Source organism: Melanerpes formicivorus, unplaced genomic scaffold (assembly GCF_026170545.1).
Source record: "Melanerpes formicivorus ecotype bairdi unplaced genomic scaffold, bMelFor1.0.p_v2 SCAF_3, whole genome shotgun sequence".
Lineage (NCBI taxonomy): Eukaryota > Metazoa > Chordata > Aves > Piciformes > Picidae > Melanerpes > Melanerpes formicivorus.
This window is the reverse complement of record NW_027142355.1, coordinates 20,269,007-20,285,433: the sequence shown is the minus strand read 5'-3', so window position 1 is coordinate 20,285,433 and position 16,427 is coordinate 20,269,007. Positions and strand designations below refer to the sequence as shown.

Genomic DNA, 16,427 nt, shown 5'->3' with positions numbered 1-16,427 from the left:
TGATGGCACTTCTGCCACTTCATGCCTCCTTCCTCTCTGTGCCCTAAGTCACAGGCTCTCCAAAGTAGTGCAGTATCTGGGACTTTTCTCTGCCCCACTATCAACCCAGCGCTGCTGCTCCAGCAAGCTGCTGGTATAGGCAGTGGTCTCCTGGGTGGACTTCAGACCCTGGGTAAACTTCACCTTTGCTGCAGAATTTCAGATTAATGCTAATAATTTAGCAAGCTATTTGGTTTGTTTGCCTAGCACTTAATGGGAGGATTATCTAGTTGGTTTCTTTGTTTTTTGGTTCCAAGGTTGCTTTTCATTTTCTGAGTCAAATATGTTTGATTTAGCAGTAGCCTTCTCTCCCATTCAGGCTCCAAACTTCCCTAGGAAGTGATTTCATGGAATTATTCAAGCAGATTGTTTATTGGAGTGGCTGAATTACCTAGTGTTCATATAATGGCAAGCTCCCTGCCCATATATATTTAATGACTCTAATAATTTATTATTTTCTTTTTATTAGGTTTGCTTTTGAAGAAAGTTTTACAGTGCTATTTATGATACATTAAGAGGTGCAACTTGCTAAAAAAAAACAACCCATCACATATATTTTATTTTTAAATAGGTTTTGCTTGTTAAAATAGAAATCTTTTCTTTACCCTATCAGGGCAAGTTTTTGCTCATAGTTTTGTTATTTTAATTAGCCATTTCTTTCCTCTTTTGTTTTCCCATGTGGCCCTCCAGGAAGTTTTAATGTGTCCATTCTTTATTTAAAGTTGGGTTGAGAACATGTTATTTCTAACAGGGCAGAGGAAGAGTGTAATATAGAAAAAATTAAATAGTGGGATGTCAAGTTTTTATTTTCTTTCCTCTTTGAGTTGTGGATTCTTTTCCCCATCTGTGTCATCTGGTGATTAATTGCACTGATAATCCACACTGCCTCATCAATAATTGTCTGCTACTGGTGCTGGGCAGAGGCCGTGCACTGCCTAAAGGGTTTGTGGCTGCTGATAAATGAATGTGCAAGTACAGGGTGGGACCTCTGAGAGCATTTAAAGTTGCCAGAGGCACAGAGTCCTTCAATAAACTAACACTCTATAGGTACTGGCAGCAACTACTGTTTGCATTTTACTTGCCAGTGCAGACAGGAGAATGGGACCATTCCTCCAGGGTGAAACCCATGCCTTCATTGGTGGAGTGAAAAGTGAACCGTAGGGGATCACACTAGTAGGGAGCCTTACAACCTCAGTGGGCCAGCACCAGCAAGAGTGGCAGACCCAATTCACAGTATCACAGTATCACAGTATCACAGTATCACTTAGGTTGGAAAGGACCTCGAGGATCATCGAGTCCAACCTGACACCGCAGACCCCATGACTAGACCATGGCACCAAGTGCCACGTCCAATCTCCCCTTGAACACCTCCAGGGTCGATGACTCAACCACCTCCCTGGGCAGCCCATTCCAATGCCGAATGACTCGCTCGGTGAAGAACTTCCTCCTCACCTCGAGTCTGAACCTCCCCTGGCGCAGCTTGAGACTGTGTCCCCTTGTTCTGGTGCTGGTTGCCTGGGAGAAGAGGCCAACTCCCTCCTGGCTACAACCACCCTTCAGGTAGTTGTAGAGGGCAATGAGGTCACCCCTGAGCCTCCTCTTCTCCAGGCTAAACAATCCCAGCTCCCTCAGCCTCTCCTCATAGGGCTTGTGTTCAAGGCCTCTCACCAGCCTTGTTGCCCTTCTCTGGACACGCTCAAGTGTCTCAATGTCCTTCTTAAACTGAGGAGCCCAGAACTGGACACAGTACTCAAGGTGCGGCCTAACCAGAGCAGAGTACAGGGGCACTATGACCTCCCTGCTCCTGCTGACCACACTATTCCTAATGCAGGCCAGAATGCTATTGGCCCTCCTGGCCACCTGAGCACACTGCTGGCTCATATTCAGGTGGCTGTCGATCAGCACACCCAGGTCCCTCTCTGTTTGGGAGCTCTCCAGCCACTCCGACCCCAGCCTATAGCTCTGCATGGGATTGCCATAGCCAAAGTGCAGCACTCGGCACTTGGACTTGTTGAAAGCCATCCCATTGGACTCTGCCCATCTTTCCAGTCGGTCGAGGTCCCTCTGCAGAGCCTTTCTACCCTCTAATTGACTAACATCTGCCCCTAACTTTGTGTCATCTGCAAACTTGCTGATGACTGACTCTACCCCTTCATCCAGATCATCAACGAATATGTTGAAGAGGACAGGGCCCAGCACTGATCCCTGGGGGACACCACTGGTGACTGGCCTCCAGCTGGATGTGGCACCGTTCACGACCACTCTCTGGGCCCGGCCCTCCAGCCAGTTCCTAACCCAGCACAGAGTGTAGTGGTCCAATCCACAGGCTGACAGCTTAGTCAGCAGTTTGCTGTGGGGGACGGTGTCAAAGGCCTTGCTGAAGTCTAGGTAGACCACATCCACAGGCCTCCCCACATCCACCAGACGGGTCACCTGATCATAGAAAGAGATCAGGTTGGAGAGGCAGGATCTGCCCTTCCTGAATCCATGTTGGCTGGACCTGAGCCCTTGGCCACCTGTACAAAGCTCCCTGCAGAAAACAGGGAAACATGTTTTGTCCCCTGACTCCTCCTGGGGTACAGTTGTGATTTCCCTCTGAAAGTTCTAGTGAGCCTGACCACTCTCTGATGTGTGATGGATTTTATTTTCCGTTATAGGATGATCAGCCCTTGGACTATGGGAAAGTCAAAGCCAAATGCTTTGGATGTGTGGATGTGTGCTTATACAGCCTGTGGCTAGTGCATGGCCTTGACCATCATTTAAGAAGATAGACATCAGATTTCCAAGCATGTTTTCACACTTCTGTATCCTGTCCTGTTTTCTAGAGTGTCTGGGGGAGAGCTTTTTGACCGCATTGTTGAGAAAGGGTTCTACACTGAGAAGGATGCCAGCACCCTAATCCGGCAGGTCCTGGATGCTGTCTACTACCTGCACCGAATGGGCATCGTGCACAGGGACCTCAAGGTATGACTGTGGCATGACTTGATCTTCTGGGCAGTGTTAATGAAGGCTTCATAATTATAAGTCTAACAGTTTAAGTCCAGCCTCCACTGCGATTGGCTGTTTCAGTAAAGTTTTACCATAAGAGGGATGCTCTGAAGGCTCCATATCCTACCATTGTAATTGGTTTTAACAAGGACTTTGCAATCAGTGCTGTTACAGGGGCAGTTTTGCACATATGATGTGGAGAAACAGTCATTCATTAAGATCCAAAATGTTCCATTAGGGCAGGATACTCATCTCAGCTGGAATGTGTTTACTGTATCTTGCAGAATTGCTGTGCTACATTTACTTCTACTTAATAATAGTTGCTAACAATGAATAGTGTGAGAAAGTTGAATGATTTCCTATCATGATCTTTGGAACAGTGTTTTTGGAGACACTGTTAACAGCAAGGATTCTTCTAAGGAACATTGTATGCCAATGTGATTTTCAGATAATTTTCCTCTCAGCTGTAAAGTGTTATCACATCAAAAACTCTCAGCACAAAGTGAAAAAAAACTAAACCCAAACATTATTGCTGTCTTGTTTCCTTCCAATATCTTAAATTTGGATAAACAGAAAGGCTTGAATTTCATAACACACATCTAACCTCCCCATCTTTAGTGTCTTCAATAATAAATCATCAGAAGACATTAGAAAAAGATACAAATGTCAAAAACCCCACTGTGGGTTCCCTTCCTGAGCTAGTTAATTCTACCAAAGCTTACTGCAGAAATGAAGAATTCAGTGAATCGCCTGACATGTCTGGTTATGCTTTGGAGGCATGCTCCAAATAGGAGTTTCCTTGGGTGTTGATGACAATTCAAGGGCAATTCAATGAAATGTCACCATATGAAAAGAATGGAATTTGACTAAATGAGTCATGTTATGTAAAGGCTTAATGAACATTGATACAGTCAAAACTCACAAAGTTAGGTTGGGTGGGTTGGTTTGTTTGTTTTCTTAAATGCATTTTTGTTTGGGTTTTCTTAAATACCTTTTTTTTCCAAAATGTGTTTTAAAATTAATTGCATTGTTAATACAGTTTAATGCTGCAAATTTTGGCAACTTCTCTTAGTGATGATTTTAGTGCTATGAATGGGACCTGCCTCAAGATGGATGAAAAAATTATGGTGATGACAAATACTTCTATTTACTTTTTATCTGCTGATGTGAAATATTGTGTGGTATGCATTAAGACATGACAGGGTTGTTGCCAAAGCACAATGCAGTGGGGCCAAATTAAAGCCCATTACTGGTATAATCACCAGCACCAGAATTCTTGAAGATGGAACAGTGCCCAAAAGAGGCAGGGCATGGCCTTTTTTTGTGACATACTCAATGCAGACGTTTCTGTCTGCAGTTCTTTGACTCCAGGCGTGAGGTTCTTTTAGCTGTGTGTGGGCTGTTCTGTAGGGCTGCAAGCTCTTCCACACCTTATTGCTGCAAGGGACTTGCTGCAGTCCTGTTCATCTCTGCCAGAAGTGAACATCCTACTGTCTTTACTTCAATAGACAGAGTTGAATAATAGAAAGTAGAAATGTTTGGGGTTTGGGGTTTTTTTAAGTATTGATCTAACACGTTTTTCAGGCAAAACCTTGAATCCATTGAAGGAAAATATATGCTGATGTCCACACTTAATATTTCCTCCTCCATGTCATACAGTTGAGTCCTAACAGTCCCAAATAATGGATTTTCTCTAAGGGGGCACTGGTTAGTCCTCCATCTCCTACAGTCTTCATGTGTTGCCCTCAGTTCACCTTCATTTCCTCCTCTTATGCTGAAGTATGTAGAAATATTCTCATATTTATCTCAGTTCCATCACATTTCAGCATGGAAGCATAGTTTAGTGTTTTAACATCACCAACCTTCTCCCAAGTTCAATTTGTAGAAAATAACTTCAGGCTTCTTTCTGCCAGCAGTGGTTTTGGAGGGAGATCTGAGTCCTCTTAATTCAAAGTACAAGCTCTCTTTAAAGGAAGGCTGTAGTGCTCACTTTAAAACAGATTAGTCCTATTAAAAATCCCCCATCATAAAAGCTGAAATCTGGTCATTGGAAAGCAGATTCATCTACAAATTAGTTTTGGATTTTATGTAAGGACATGCTGAGTTTAGATCAAACCAACCTTCCCCAGTGGCATTCTGGGGTGAAGACTCTCTTTTTCTCTTTGTTTGCAAGTCTTTGTCAGTACCATATCAATTCTTTAAATGGCTCATAAAATATGGTATGTGAGGAACACTTGCTGTGAATTTCTGTTACCACAAACGTACCATGATGGTGAGAACAGGGATATAATAAGAATTGTTATGATCTCAAAGTATCAAGATAAGATTACATTTCAAATTGTGATCCCCAGTAAGAAACTTGGGGAAAGAATCCACTCTATAAAAACACAACCCTTGAAACATCCATAACAATTATTTATTGTAATTATGTGTTATTCATATGCCACAATAGTACTTGCTGTAGTTGGGAAAAGTAGATCTGGACTCCAAGTCTCTAATCTAAGTAACACAGTAGCAGATAACAAGAGATGGCAGTGGATAAAGTCCAAGCACTGAAAGGCTTGAGCAGCTTCACTTAATACAGAGTCAACTCATTAGCACTCTTTGAATTAATCAGTTTGAAGAACCAGAATTCTTTTAAATGAGCTTTAAAGAAGTTTATATTTTAAATGGATGGAGTTTGGCCTTACCAAATATAAGTGGGAGCCTGAGGTGAGTCAACAGAAATCATTAGAAAATAATTGTCTTTCCCTTAATACCAGCTCTATCAAGCCCTCAGCAGATCAGAAGTACACTAGTAAAAATTAGGACCCACATGCTGCCTGAAAACAATGACAGCATTATAATGGGCAGTTAAGATAACTGGAGCTATGAAGTATCATGAGAAACATACATAGAATCAGAGAATCATTTAGGCTGGAAAGGACCTTTAAAATCAAGTCCAACCATTAACCTAACACTACCAAGTGCCCATGTCCCTCAGCACCACATCCACATATCTTTTAACTCCAGAGAATTTGATAGAACCACTTCCCTGGGCAGCCTCTTCCAGTGTCTGATAACCCTTTTGGTGAAGAAAGTGCACCTTACGTCAAGCTTAAACTTCCCCTTGTGCAACTTGAGGCTGTGTCCTCTCAGCCTGTCACTCACTACTTGGGAGAACAGGACAACACCTACCTTGCTACAAGCTCCTTTCAGGTTGTTGTAGAGGGCAGTGAGGTCTTCCCTGAGCCTCCTTTTCTGCAAGCTGAATAACCCCAATTCCCTCAGCTGCTCCTCTAGGACCTGTGCTCTAGACCCTTCACTGCCTCTGTTGCCTATCTCTGGACCTGCTCCAACACTGATGTTTTCTTGTAGGGAAACCCCAAACACAGTATTTGATGTGCAGCCTCAGCATTACCAAGTACAGGGGCACAATCACTTCCCTGGTCCTGCTGGCCACACTGTTTCTGATACAGACCAGGATGGTTTTGGCCTTTTTGGCCACCCAGCACATTGCTAGCTCAAATGCCCCCAGGTCCTTTTCCACCAGGCAGGTTTCCAGCCACTCTGCCCCAAGCCTGTGATGTTGCACAGGGTTGATGTGACCCAAGTCCAGGACCCAGCACCTGTCCCTGTTGAATCTCATACAGCTGACCTCAACCTATCAATCCAGCTTGTCCAGGTCCCTCAATAGAGCCTTCCTACCCTAAAGCAGATTAACACTTCCTCCCAGCTTGGTGTCATCTGCATACTTACTGAGGATGTATTCAATCCCCTGGTCCACATCATTGATAAAGTTATTCAAGATAACATGGCTTCAGTACTGAGCCCTGGGGAGCACTGCTTGTCACTGACCACCAACTGGATTTAACTCCATTCACCACTATTCTTTGGGCCCAAGCATCCAGCCAATTTTTTACCCAACAAAGCATATCCTAGAATGCTAGAATCCTAGAATGCTAGAATCCTAGAATGCTAGAATGCTAGAATCCTAGAATGCACTGGGTTGGAAGGGACCTTCAAAGGTCATCTAATCCAAACCTTCTGCAGCAAGCAGGGACATCCCCAGCTAGATCAGGTCACATGCCCATCTAAGATACTCATTCAAGCTATGAGTAGCCAGTTTCTCCAGGAGGATTCTGTGGGACATGGTGTCAAAGGCTGTACTAAAGTACAGAGAGACTACATCCACAGCCTTCCCCTCATCCATTATATGAGTCACCTCGTCACAGAAGGAGATCAGGTTAGTCAAGCAGGACCTGCCTTTCATAAACCCATACATATATGATACAACTTTGTAGGTATTTTTATGAACAGAATTGTCTCCCTTTTTGTCTCAGTCACAGCTGGTTCACAGCTGTGGATGCATCTTGTAGGTCCTCTCATGGCAGTGGATAAAGACATCACCACGTGGCTTCAAACTGGGGACAGAGAGCCAGAAAATGCTTTAAACTCAACTTGAGGATAAAACAGAAACCTCAAGAGTTGGGTGGAGGTGACGTCTCCTCTCCCACCAGTGTTTCTTTATACCCACTTTCCCCAGAACAGGAGGTTCCAGCATGGAGTAGGGAAGATTGATGCCAGACCTGCTCCAGGGCAATTGCTCTTTCTTACAACTCCAAGCTTGGATGTATCCCAAGGAGTTTGATGATGTTGTGTGGCCATAGCTGCCGGCTGCTTCTTGCCATTTCCTGGAGCACACAGCAGGCTGGTAGACAAAATGCGTTGCATATGGGTGGGCAATTGTACCAGGTTATGGACACTTTTATAGGTGAAGACCACAAGGTCAAGGTGGTGCAATGGCCTCCCGTTACCCATGACTGTCAGCATGCCAGCAGATGCTGGACCTTTTTGTGAGCCCAGATATTAAGTAGGGGAAGAAATGTGCTCTCACAGCACTTAGCAAGAGATTTGCTGTATAGCAGCAGCAAGTTCAAAACATATGGATGGAGGACTCTGCTGTAGCAGGTGGAGTTTGCTGGGCTTTTCAACCCTCCTGATGTTGGTATAAAGTCACTGGGCTTTGTGGAGTGACTCTTGTTTCTCACAATGTAAACAAGTCATTGGGCTTAGCGCTGCAGCATTTTTTCCTAATCAGCTCTAACTAAAACATCCTCCTGCAACTATGTTATTTCTTATAGCAGTTTATTTTCAGTTGAGAAGATATAAAATTTCTCTAATGCCTATTGCTTTCCTTTTTCTAAATTCTTCATAAAACTTTTCCATAACACTGCCTGGATTTACTATATTTACTTGCCTTCAAATGAATCCTTCAGTTTTGTCACTCTGAAGTGGTGATACGCAGACACATCTCACAAATAAGGGATGAGCTTTATTTCTTACTTGCAGTGTCAAAGGAGAAATATGTTATCCCAGGAAAGTTACTCAAAGCTCAAGGTGTCAGTTTCTTCCAATAGTTGCCATACAGGAGTCTGGAGAGGATCTCCATATAGGTTGTAAGAGCATTTGGTTTAGGGGAACCAAATTATTTAAGTGCATGATGCAACAAAGGAATTTATCAAATGCAACCCATCAACTGAGAGTTGTTGGACTTACATGTTCAAAACTCATTTTGCTTATTCTCCTCTCTAGCCTGAGAACCTGCTTTACTACAGCCAGGATGAAGAGTCAAAAATCATGATCAGTGACTTTGGGCTGTCAAAGATGGAGGGTAAAGGAGATGTGATGTCCACAGCCTGCGGGACTCCTGGCTATGTTGGTAAGAGATTTACTTATACTGTCCATCCACTCTTCCCAGCTGCAATACAGACACATAGTAAAAGGGGAACAATGCTTGCTTTCCAGTACCACTACATAGTGCACATAAGATTTTCCAGATGTTTGTTAGAAATAGCAACCTCAGAAGTTGGTGGTGCTCTGGTTTGTGTGTTGTTCTCCTTTGGGGCCCCATCCTGCAATCCAGCTCAGGGTTTGTGAGATTCACTTTCATTATTTTTAATCCTTTGCAAAATGAGTTTTCTCAAAGACACTGCCTGTAGATAAACTAGGAACACATGAAGAATATCCTCAAATGCATTGATTCTACAAGCACCTGTAAAACCAGAAAGCTTTACCTAAAGTAACACATATTATTTTAATCACAAAGGATAACATTTTTCAGATTTCCCCTGATGGAAGACAGTAAAATGAACTAACTACATTTATTCAGACATGTTCAGTAATCCTTTTTTAGAAGCTTGTTAAGTCACTGACTGCTAGATGTCAGTATGCAAAAGCTCTTCAGAGATCCTTGAGCCTTCCTGGACAGTGTCAAATTGTTTCCTGTCATTTAATCTATGCTCTTCAGTCCATTGAGTAGTGACTGTACCAGGCTACCAATTACCAATGTGTTTACCAGCATCCTTTTTAAAGAAAGGTAAAGTAACTGAATGTGAGATTATATGGCAGGTCCTGACAGGGTCTATTTGAGCAAACACTATTTAAAAGGCTCACTTCTTGCATGAGGTGGATTCAGCAAGCCTGTGCCTCCTACGATACCTAGCTAGCCAGATGAGATGATAAAACTAATCTCTGGGGTATCCAGGAAATTCATGAAACTAAAATGACAGTGGCTTTGTCTCAGTTTTTACCAGCAGGGAAGACCTGAGGTTTTCCAGCAGTTCAGAGAGAGGCTCCTTTTGGTTTGCAGCTGCCCCTTCACCTGTTTTCATTGCTCTCATGATGTAAGCACTCAAATAGATGATCAGGTTATGACACAGTGATATGCATTTGTCCCAGGAAGACCTTTTTCTGGGCATTATCTTCACACTGCACAACCACACTCTATCCTGATACATCAGGGAAAGGAACAGATTTCTTTGGTTTCCAATGATTGCGAGCCATTAGTCCATCATTTCTTTATTTTAAGACATACGAGTCAGGGTGCATCCTGAATAGCTGTCTTCTGTTATCGCACCAGACTGGAAGTCTTCCAAAGCACTAACAAGAATTGAGCTGAGACAGCAGTTTTCATAATTTTTGCTGACAGCTCTTCTATGCTTAACATTTTTTTATTTTGTGAATAAGTCTGTGAGACACTAGGAAGCTCAGATGATGATTGCTGAAGCACTGATGAAAATGAGGGAGTGTGTCTTTGCTTGGGCACTGTGAGATCTTGTATGGCCTCCTCGTGTAGCCATTTGCATAAGGAAACTTCCTGTTTTGGAGAGGAAGCTCTCCGAGTGTAGCAGAAATTGTAGTGCTTTGAGAGATGTTTGAGAGCTCCCATAACTCATGGTCTGGGCACTGATAGCTCCACAAGTGCCTCCAGGCCTGTTGTTACCTTGCTGAACACAGGATTTACTCATCATCGTTCAAGAGGTCACAGCCGCTTATTGCTGTGTGACAGCAATAAGTGCTGACAGCAGATTTTCCCCCTCGCTCACAAAGAAAACCTCTTTAAATATTTGTTCTTTCTCTTTTGTTTTTGCACAGGAGACAGCTCTTCTTAAGTGCTGCTTTTTTTTTTGTTGTTGTTGATTTGGGGTCTTTTTATATATAATTGGTTGCCCAGACAACATTTTCCAAGCACAGAGAATTTGTGTTGTCAGTCCCCACAAATGGGCCTCCATGAGCGTTATATCTGATGGCTTCTGCATGCATGGTCCACAGGTTCTTCCCATCCAAAAGCTTTCATCCCTTCCAGCACCACTACAGTTTGCAGCACCTGCCCAATGCCCTCAAATAAATGTAGAGTCACAGAATCATAGAATGGTTTGGGTTGGAAGAGACCTTAAAAATCATCTAGCTTCAACTGCCCCACCACGGGCAGGGAAACCTTTCACTAGACCAGTTCACTCAAGTCCCTGTCCAACCTGACCTTGAACATCTTCAGAGGTTCTTCCTCAAAGAAGCACAGTCTTCCTCTGGATTGGGGCCATCACTCACAATGCATTTCCTGGTGCTTGTGGTAGTTTCTTTAAAGATTTGCAGAACATCTCATTTTCTAGGATTTTAAGAGGAATTAATTCTTTTTGTCAGTTTAACCACTTAAATTACTAGAATTTAAAAAATCAGCCACATATCACATCAAAAGCACCCAGGGCTCTGTTACAAAGTCATTAGCACCTGCTGTTCTTTATACTTATCTCCAGAAATGGATCTATTCAAATCCTGCTATGCAAACTGCTGGTCAAGCTTCTCCCTCAGTAGCAGACCTGATCTCATTTCATGTCTGCTGCCCAAGTATTTGCAATTATGCAAACCCTTCTGTTGTGTCTATCTGATTTCCCTGATTAGGATACACTTTCAACTTGTTATGTTTCAGTTTTTAACTCAACTTTTCTTAGTTTCATCTCCAAAGAGCAGTGGTACCTGAGATGTGGTTCAGATATTCATTAAATAATGGAGGGTGTAGTTATTAAACTTCTACATAAATATCCATTTTCTTTCTGAGTTTATCTAAAATATACATATCCAGCAGTGCATTAGCACATTCTGCCTTGCAGATTAAATTGCTGTCAACAGTTCAGAGATCCTATTCCTTTGGGAGTTCTGTCAGAGATTTTGGTCCCGTGGTGAAAAGTTGACTGTTAGATAATTTAACCTGATTAGTTAATCTGCTTTTGTTAAGATGCAAGAACCTAAATGTTTCCTATGGAAGAGGAATTCCTTATGGATGATGGGTTGGATGCAATGATCTTGAAGGTCTCTTCCAACCTGGTTTATTCTATGTAATTCTATGTAAGAGAAGGTCTGATAATACAACCTTCTGTAATGAAATGGTCTCACATTTTCTTATCTTCTTATCACTCTTAATTCTCTCTCCATTTTTTATGGAGAGAGTCTAGGTGATGAGCTGGGACTAGATGCCCAGCTCTGAGGTAAGCTGTGGCTCTTTTCATTGTGAATTAGGTGACTGGACTGGCTTGCATGGATCCCATCCATTACCTACACTGAAATGCTGTTTTCAGCCCCCTGACTGATTTGTGTGATTGTGACCAAGATTTGTATAAGCCCTTAGAGATGTATCATTTTAAACATCATAGATCTGGGTTACTCAGCTTGAGGCCATTTATAAGACCATGATTTTGGTGAAGAAGGTGATCAAAACTACCTGAAAATGACCAGAAGGTCATTCCAGTCACTCAGCAAATTCTAAAGAAATTTTGGCTGTTTAGGAATTAGATCTCACTGGCTTTGGTTACTTCTGCAGATGGAACTTAGACTTGCAAGACACTTAGAAAAATATTGAAAAAAAGCATTAGAAAGCCTGTCTCAGGCAATCAGATCTCTGTTTGCAGAAATGATGAATTATGAACTGTGTTTGTGGCTGACCAATATCTTAATCCTACTAAGATTTAAAATTCATACTCTGATTCCCAACACAACCTCAAGGAAAATTTTGTTGTATTTCCCTGGTATAGGAACTGGGTTTGACCCTGCATGTGTAGTTGATCCCTGTACACCCCATCTCACTCACTTTTTTTTGTCCTCTGTAGGGCTTTTATGAAAGGTCAAGTATTCCTATTCTGTACCTGTTCTTTAAACATCCATTAGAAACAGGTCTTTTACTTCTTTCCATTATTATAACCGAAAAATCCCTAAACAAAAGAGCAGATCATCTGCCCTATGAAGCATATCTGCATGTACCTGAAGGTGAGATGAGGCCCTGGGATCATTACCAAATGTTTTACCTGCCACGTGTTGCTGGTAGCAATGCTGATTTGGCCTGAAACACAGTTCTTGGATGTGGAAGAATGGTCCAGGTTTGCTTCATTGACTTCCTTGTCTCCAAATGATCATTGTATAGGATTTAAGCCCACAGTGATTCCCTGGAGAGGTTTGTTACTGGAAGCCTTTACTCAGCTGGCATTTCCCCAGCAGAAGAAATGGGAGCTTTGACTTTCCCCTTTCTGCTTAACTGCTGTTTTGTGTCCTCAGCCATCTGTGTTGATCCTTTAATGCCATCAGGTCTTGGATTTTTTTCATTGTGTTTCCTAATTTTGCCTCTTGGCACCAATCTGCTGTGATATTTGAGAGCTCCTCTGACTTGTTTTTCAGCTCATTAAATATTTCTTCTCCATGTATCAGAGACAGATGATGCTTAACTATGTTCTCCTGTTCCTGTTGCATGTCTGCTCTTTGGAACAAAAACTAAAAGCAGCTATTTGATCTTAAACTAACTATTTCAACCTCCTGCCTTTCTTCATAAAGTTTACCAAAGGGAAGTTAATAGCCTCATATTTGCTTTGGTTTGATCCTGTGGTGTTCTTACCTGCAAGCAGCAGCAACTGCAGCAGCACAACTTTGATGTTTTAGGAGGGAGAATCTTTATACAGTTCGCATCCCTTTGTCTCAGATTTGCTTTCTGTTATGTTAATGTGGCATATCTGTGTAATGTCAGGAGCTCACTAGAATCCCTGGTGCTCAGGAGCCATTTGTGTAAAATTTTCTTTGGGGGATATAAGACATGTAATGTTTACTCTTGAAAATGATGCAAACAGGAGCAGACAGTCAAAGGCAGAAGAGATATGCAAACAAAATATTGGGAATTTGGAAGGACTACAGATTTGGAAGACATCTAATCACCTAAAGACAGGGGGGAATTCCTTCTTCCACATATTTTGTTACAATATTCAGTCACAGGGAGGGAATGATAAAGGAAACTAAGTCTCACAAACCCTCTGTTGCACATTTTGAGGAAACAAAAAATATTCTTCTTACAGCATAATTTGGAGGCAAATTGGGAGGATTCAGGAAGAAAAAAAAAGTCAGACTAAGGGACACAAGTTGTTTGGGAAGGTTGTCTTGAGCACCTTTGAGGAACAACTGCTTTATACAAGAGAAATTTAAATTTTTCAGATTGTCCCAGCTTCTTAGGTTACCTGGGAGGCAGTGACTGGCCAAATAGGATGCCTTTCCAGCACTCTATTCTTTTATCCCAAGTTCATCTTCAAATTCACCCCTGCCAGACTGACTAGTACCAAGCTGACACACAGATCCTGCAGATGCCTTTTAGACTTCTACAGCTCTGACCCCTGTTGTAATAAGAACATTTTTACTTTTATTTTGATAGATTATGTGTGCCTGTGCATGAGCATGCCTATGTCCTGGAAGGAGCCAGAAGCTCCTTGGGAATATCTAAGGCCAGGTTAAGAGCTGTTCATGTTAGGTACAAGGGAAAGAAACCTCCTTTGCCATGTAGTGGATAGGTGTTGGAGTATTCACATATTACAACAGTGTGTTAACATTAACAGTATATTAACATTAACTTTATTTTTTTATAAATTCAGTAGGCCCAGTTTGCTGGATGACTTGAAGACTGGGTAGCATTTACCCTGTGCTGCAGATAGGAGCATATCCCAGTCTTCCAGAGTTTTCATAATCCAGCTGCCAGCTGCATTTTTATCTAGCTATATTTTTACCCCCACTCCCCTGAATTTTCTTCCTTCTTACAATATGTTTCCAGTGTGGCTTGACACTTCCTATCATTCTGCTGCTTGTGGAAACACAACTTGGATGCCCTCATCATCCCTGCCCATGGTGGAGAGGTTGGAGTAGATGACCTCTGGCATCCCTTCCAACAACCACTGTCTTCCCTTCAATCTCTTCTATAAACTCCCATGCCAAGCAACAGAAAGTCTTTTCTGTTTGTCATTATTGCTTCCTGTTCCCTTCCTTTCTGGCAGTTTTGACCTTAGTTTTGTTGACTTGTCTACCTCAAGAAGATGACTCTTCGAAGAATCCTTACCAGTACACCAAAGCATAGGCTCAAGTTTTAATACATTTATGTGCTGCACGTTTTTTTATCTGTTCTTCAAGCAACTCTTTTGATGTTGGTAAGACTCCTAACAGAGGAAGATGTAACCCTAAAGAAATATTTTTGCTGGGACTTGCCCCTTCATATTTTTTTACAGCATTTGAACTCCAGAGTATTCAGAAGAAATATTGTGCTTTTTAAAACCCAGTGCAGCAAATCTGCTTCAGGAATGCCCCAGTCAGTGATTTCTTGCATTACTGTGGACATTTTCTTTGAAAAAAAAAAAAAGTGCAAAAGCTTCTTTACATGAAAAAAATCAGTCACAGGCTTTTAAAATTTAGGTTTAAGAATTTTCATTGAAAAGTCCCAACAAGGAAAACATAATACTCCAGGCTCTCAAACAAAAAAAAACATCACTTTTAACTCTCACTAGTGTATGAACTGGAACACCCCTCCTATGAAAAAGGCTGAAAAAGTTGGGGTTGTTCAGCCCAGAGAAGTCTCCAGAAAGACCTTATTGTGGCCTTTTGGTATGTAGAGGGGGCTAGAAGAAAGATGGGAATGATCTTTTTATCAGGGCCTGTTGTGACAGGACAAAGGCTCGTGGTTTTAAACTGTAAGAGGAGAGATTCAGAATAGATACAAGGAAGACATTTTTTAGAATGAGGGTGGTCAAACACTGGCACAGGTTGCCCAGAGAGGTGGTAGATTGTTCCATCCCTGGAAACAGGTCAGGTTGGACAGACTCTGAGCAATGTGATCTAGTGAAAGATGTCCCTGCTCACTGCAGAGGCGTTTGGACTAGACGACCTTTAAAGGTCTTCTCCAACCCCAAGCATCCTCTGATTCTGTTCTATGATTTTAAGATAGAAAAGAAGACCCACAAAGAGTTTGAATAAATGTCCAGGCTCTCACTTCCAGCAAAATAAAGGCTATGCTGTCTGAAAGCTGTAGAGGCAGAAGTTCCTTTCTGCATATTTCCAGTCCCTGCTTGTTTTCATTTCTCTATCTGAACTGTGTGTCTGCCCAGAGGCAGGACAAATGACTCCCTCTCACTCTGACATCCAGTAGGCTTTGGAAAGCAGCTGTTGGGAGGTGTGGAGACAGCTTTCCTTCCTCTCCTGCAGATGTAGCTTATCACCTCCTTGACGCACCGCACTTTCCTAGTTGTCTTTTCACATCCCTGGTTTGGCAGAATGATGTGGTAGAGCTAGAGGCAGCCAGGTTAATGTGCATCTCAGCACTAGTGCAAAGCTTAGCAACATTTTCCTCAAAGTCTCCTGAAATTCCTCTGACAGCTAAGTGATGGCCCTCTGCCTCTCAGGCATTTTTTGTGCTTAGTTTTGTTTTCTGACCTCTGAGTCAGAAAACGGGGGGTAAGGGGGTTGCTTCACTTTAGGAGTCATACTTCATTGTGAGAACATGACCTTCAGAAACATCAGGATATCTGTATGTATGTAAAGGGCAACACAGGGTCTCAAGGAGCTCCAAGTTTCAGGGTCCTACCTTTTGACCACATTCAAACATTTGGTCTTACAACATCTGCTTGTTTGTCTTTTTCTTTTCAGCTCCTGAAGTGCTGGCCCAGAAACCCTACAGCAAAGCTGTGGACTGCTGGTCCATCGGGGTCATTGCTTACATCCTGTGAGTATATGTTGAGTTTTGGGAATGGCAGCTTTGGAACTGGTAACATACTCTCCCACCATGTAGTTACCCA

General features: G+C 42.4%; 1 protein-coding gene across 2 annotated transcripts in view; it reads left to right on the top strand.

The window, feature by feature from the left end:
- Positions 1 to 16,427, top strand: part of CAMK1D (calcium/calmodulin dependent protein kinase ID) — a 242,389-nt gene that overhangs the window by 191,129 nt on the left and 34,833 nt on the right. For both annotated transcript variants that reach the window (XM_068168352.1, XM_068168345.1), the window contains exons 4-6: positions 2,865 to 3,003; positions 8,602 to 8,728; positions 16,279 to 16,354. In XM_068168352.1, the coding sequence (XP_068024453.1) occupies positions 2,865 to 3,003; positions 8,602 to 8,728; positions 16,279 to 16,354 (342 nt within the window). The remainder of the gene's footprint in view (positions 1 to 2,864; positions 3,004 to 8,601; positions 8,729 to 16,278; positions 16,355 to 16,427) is intronic.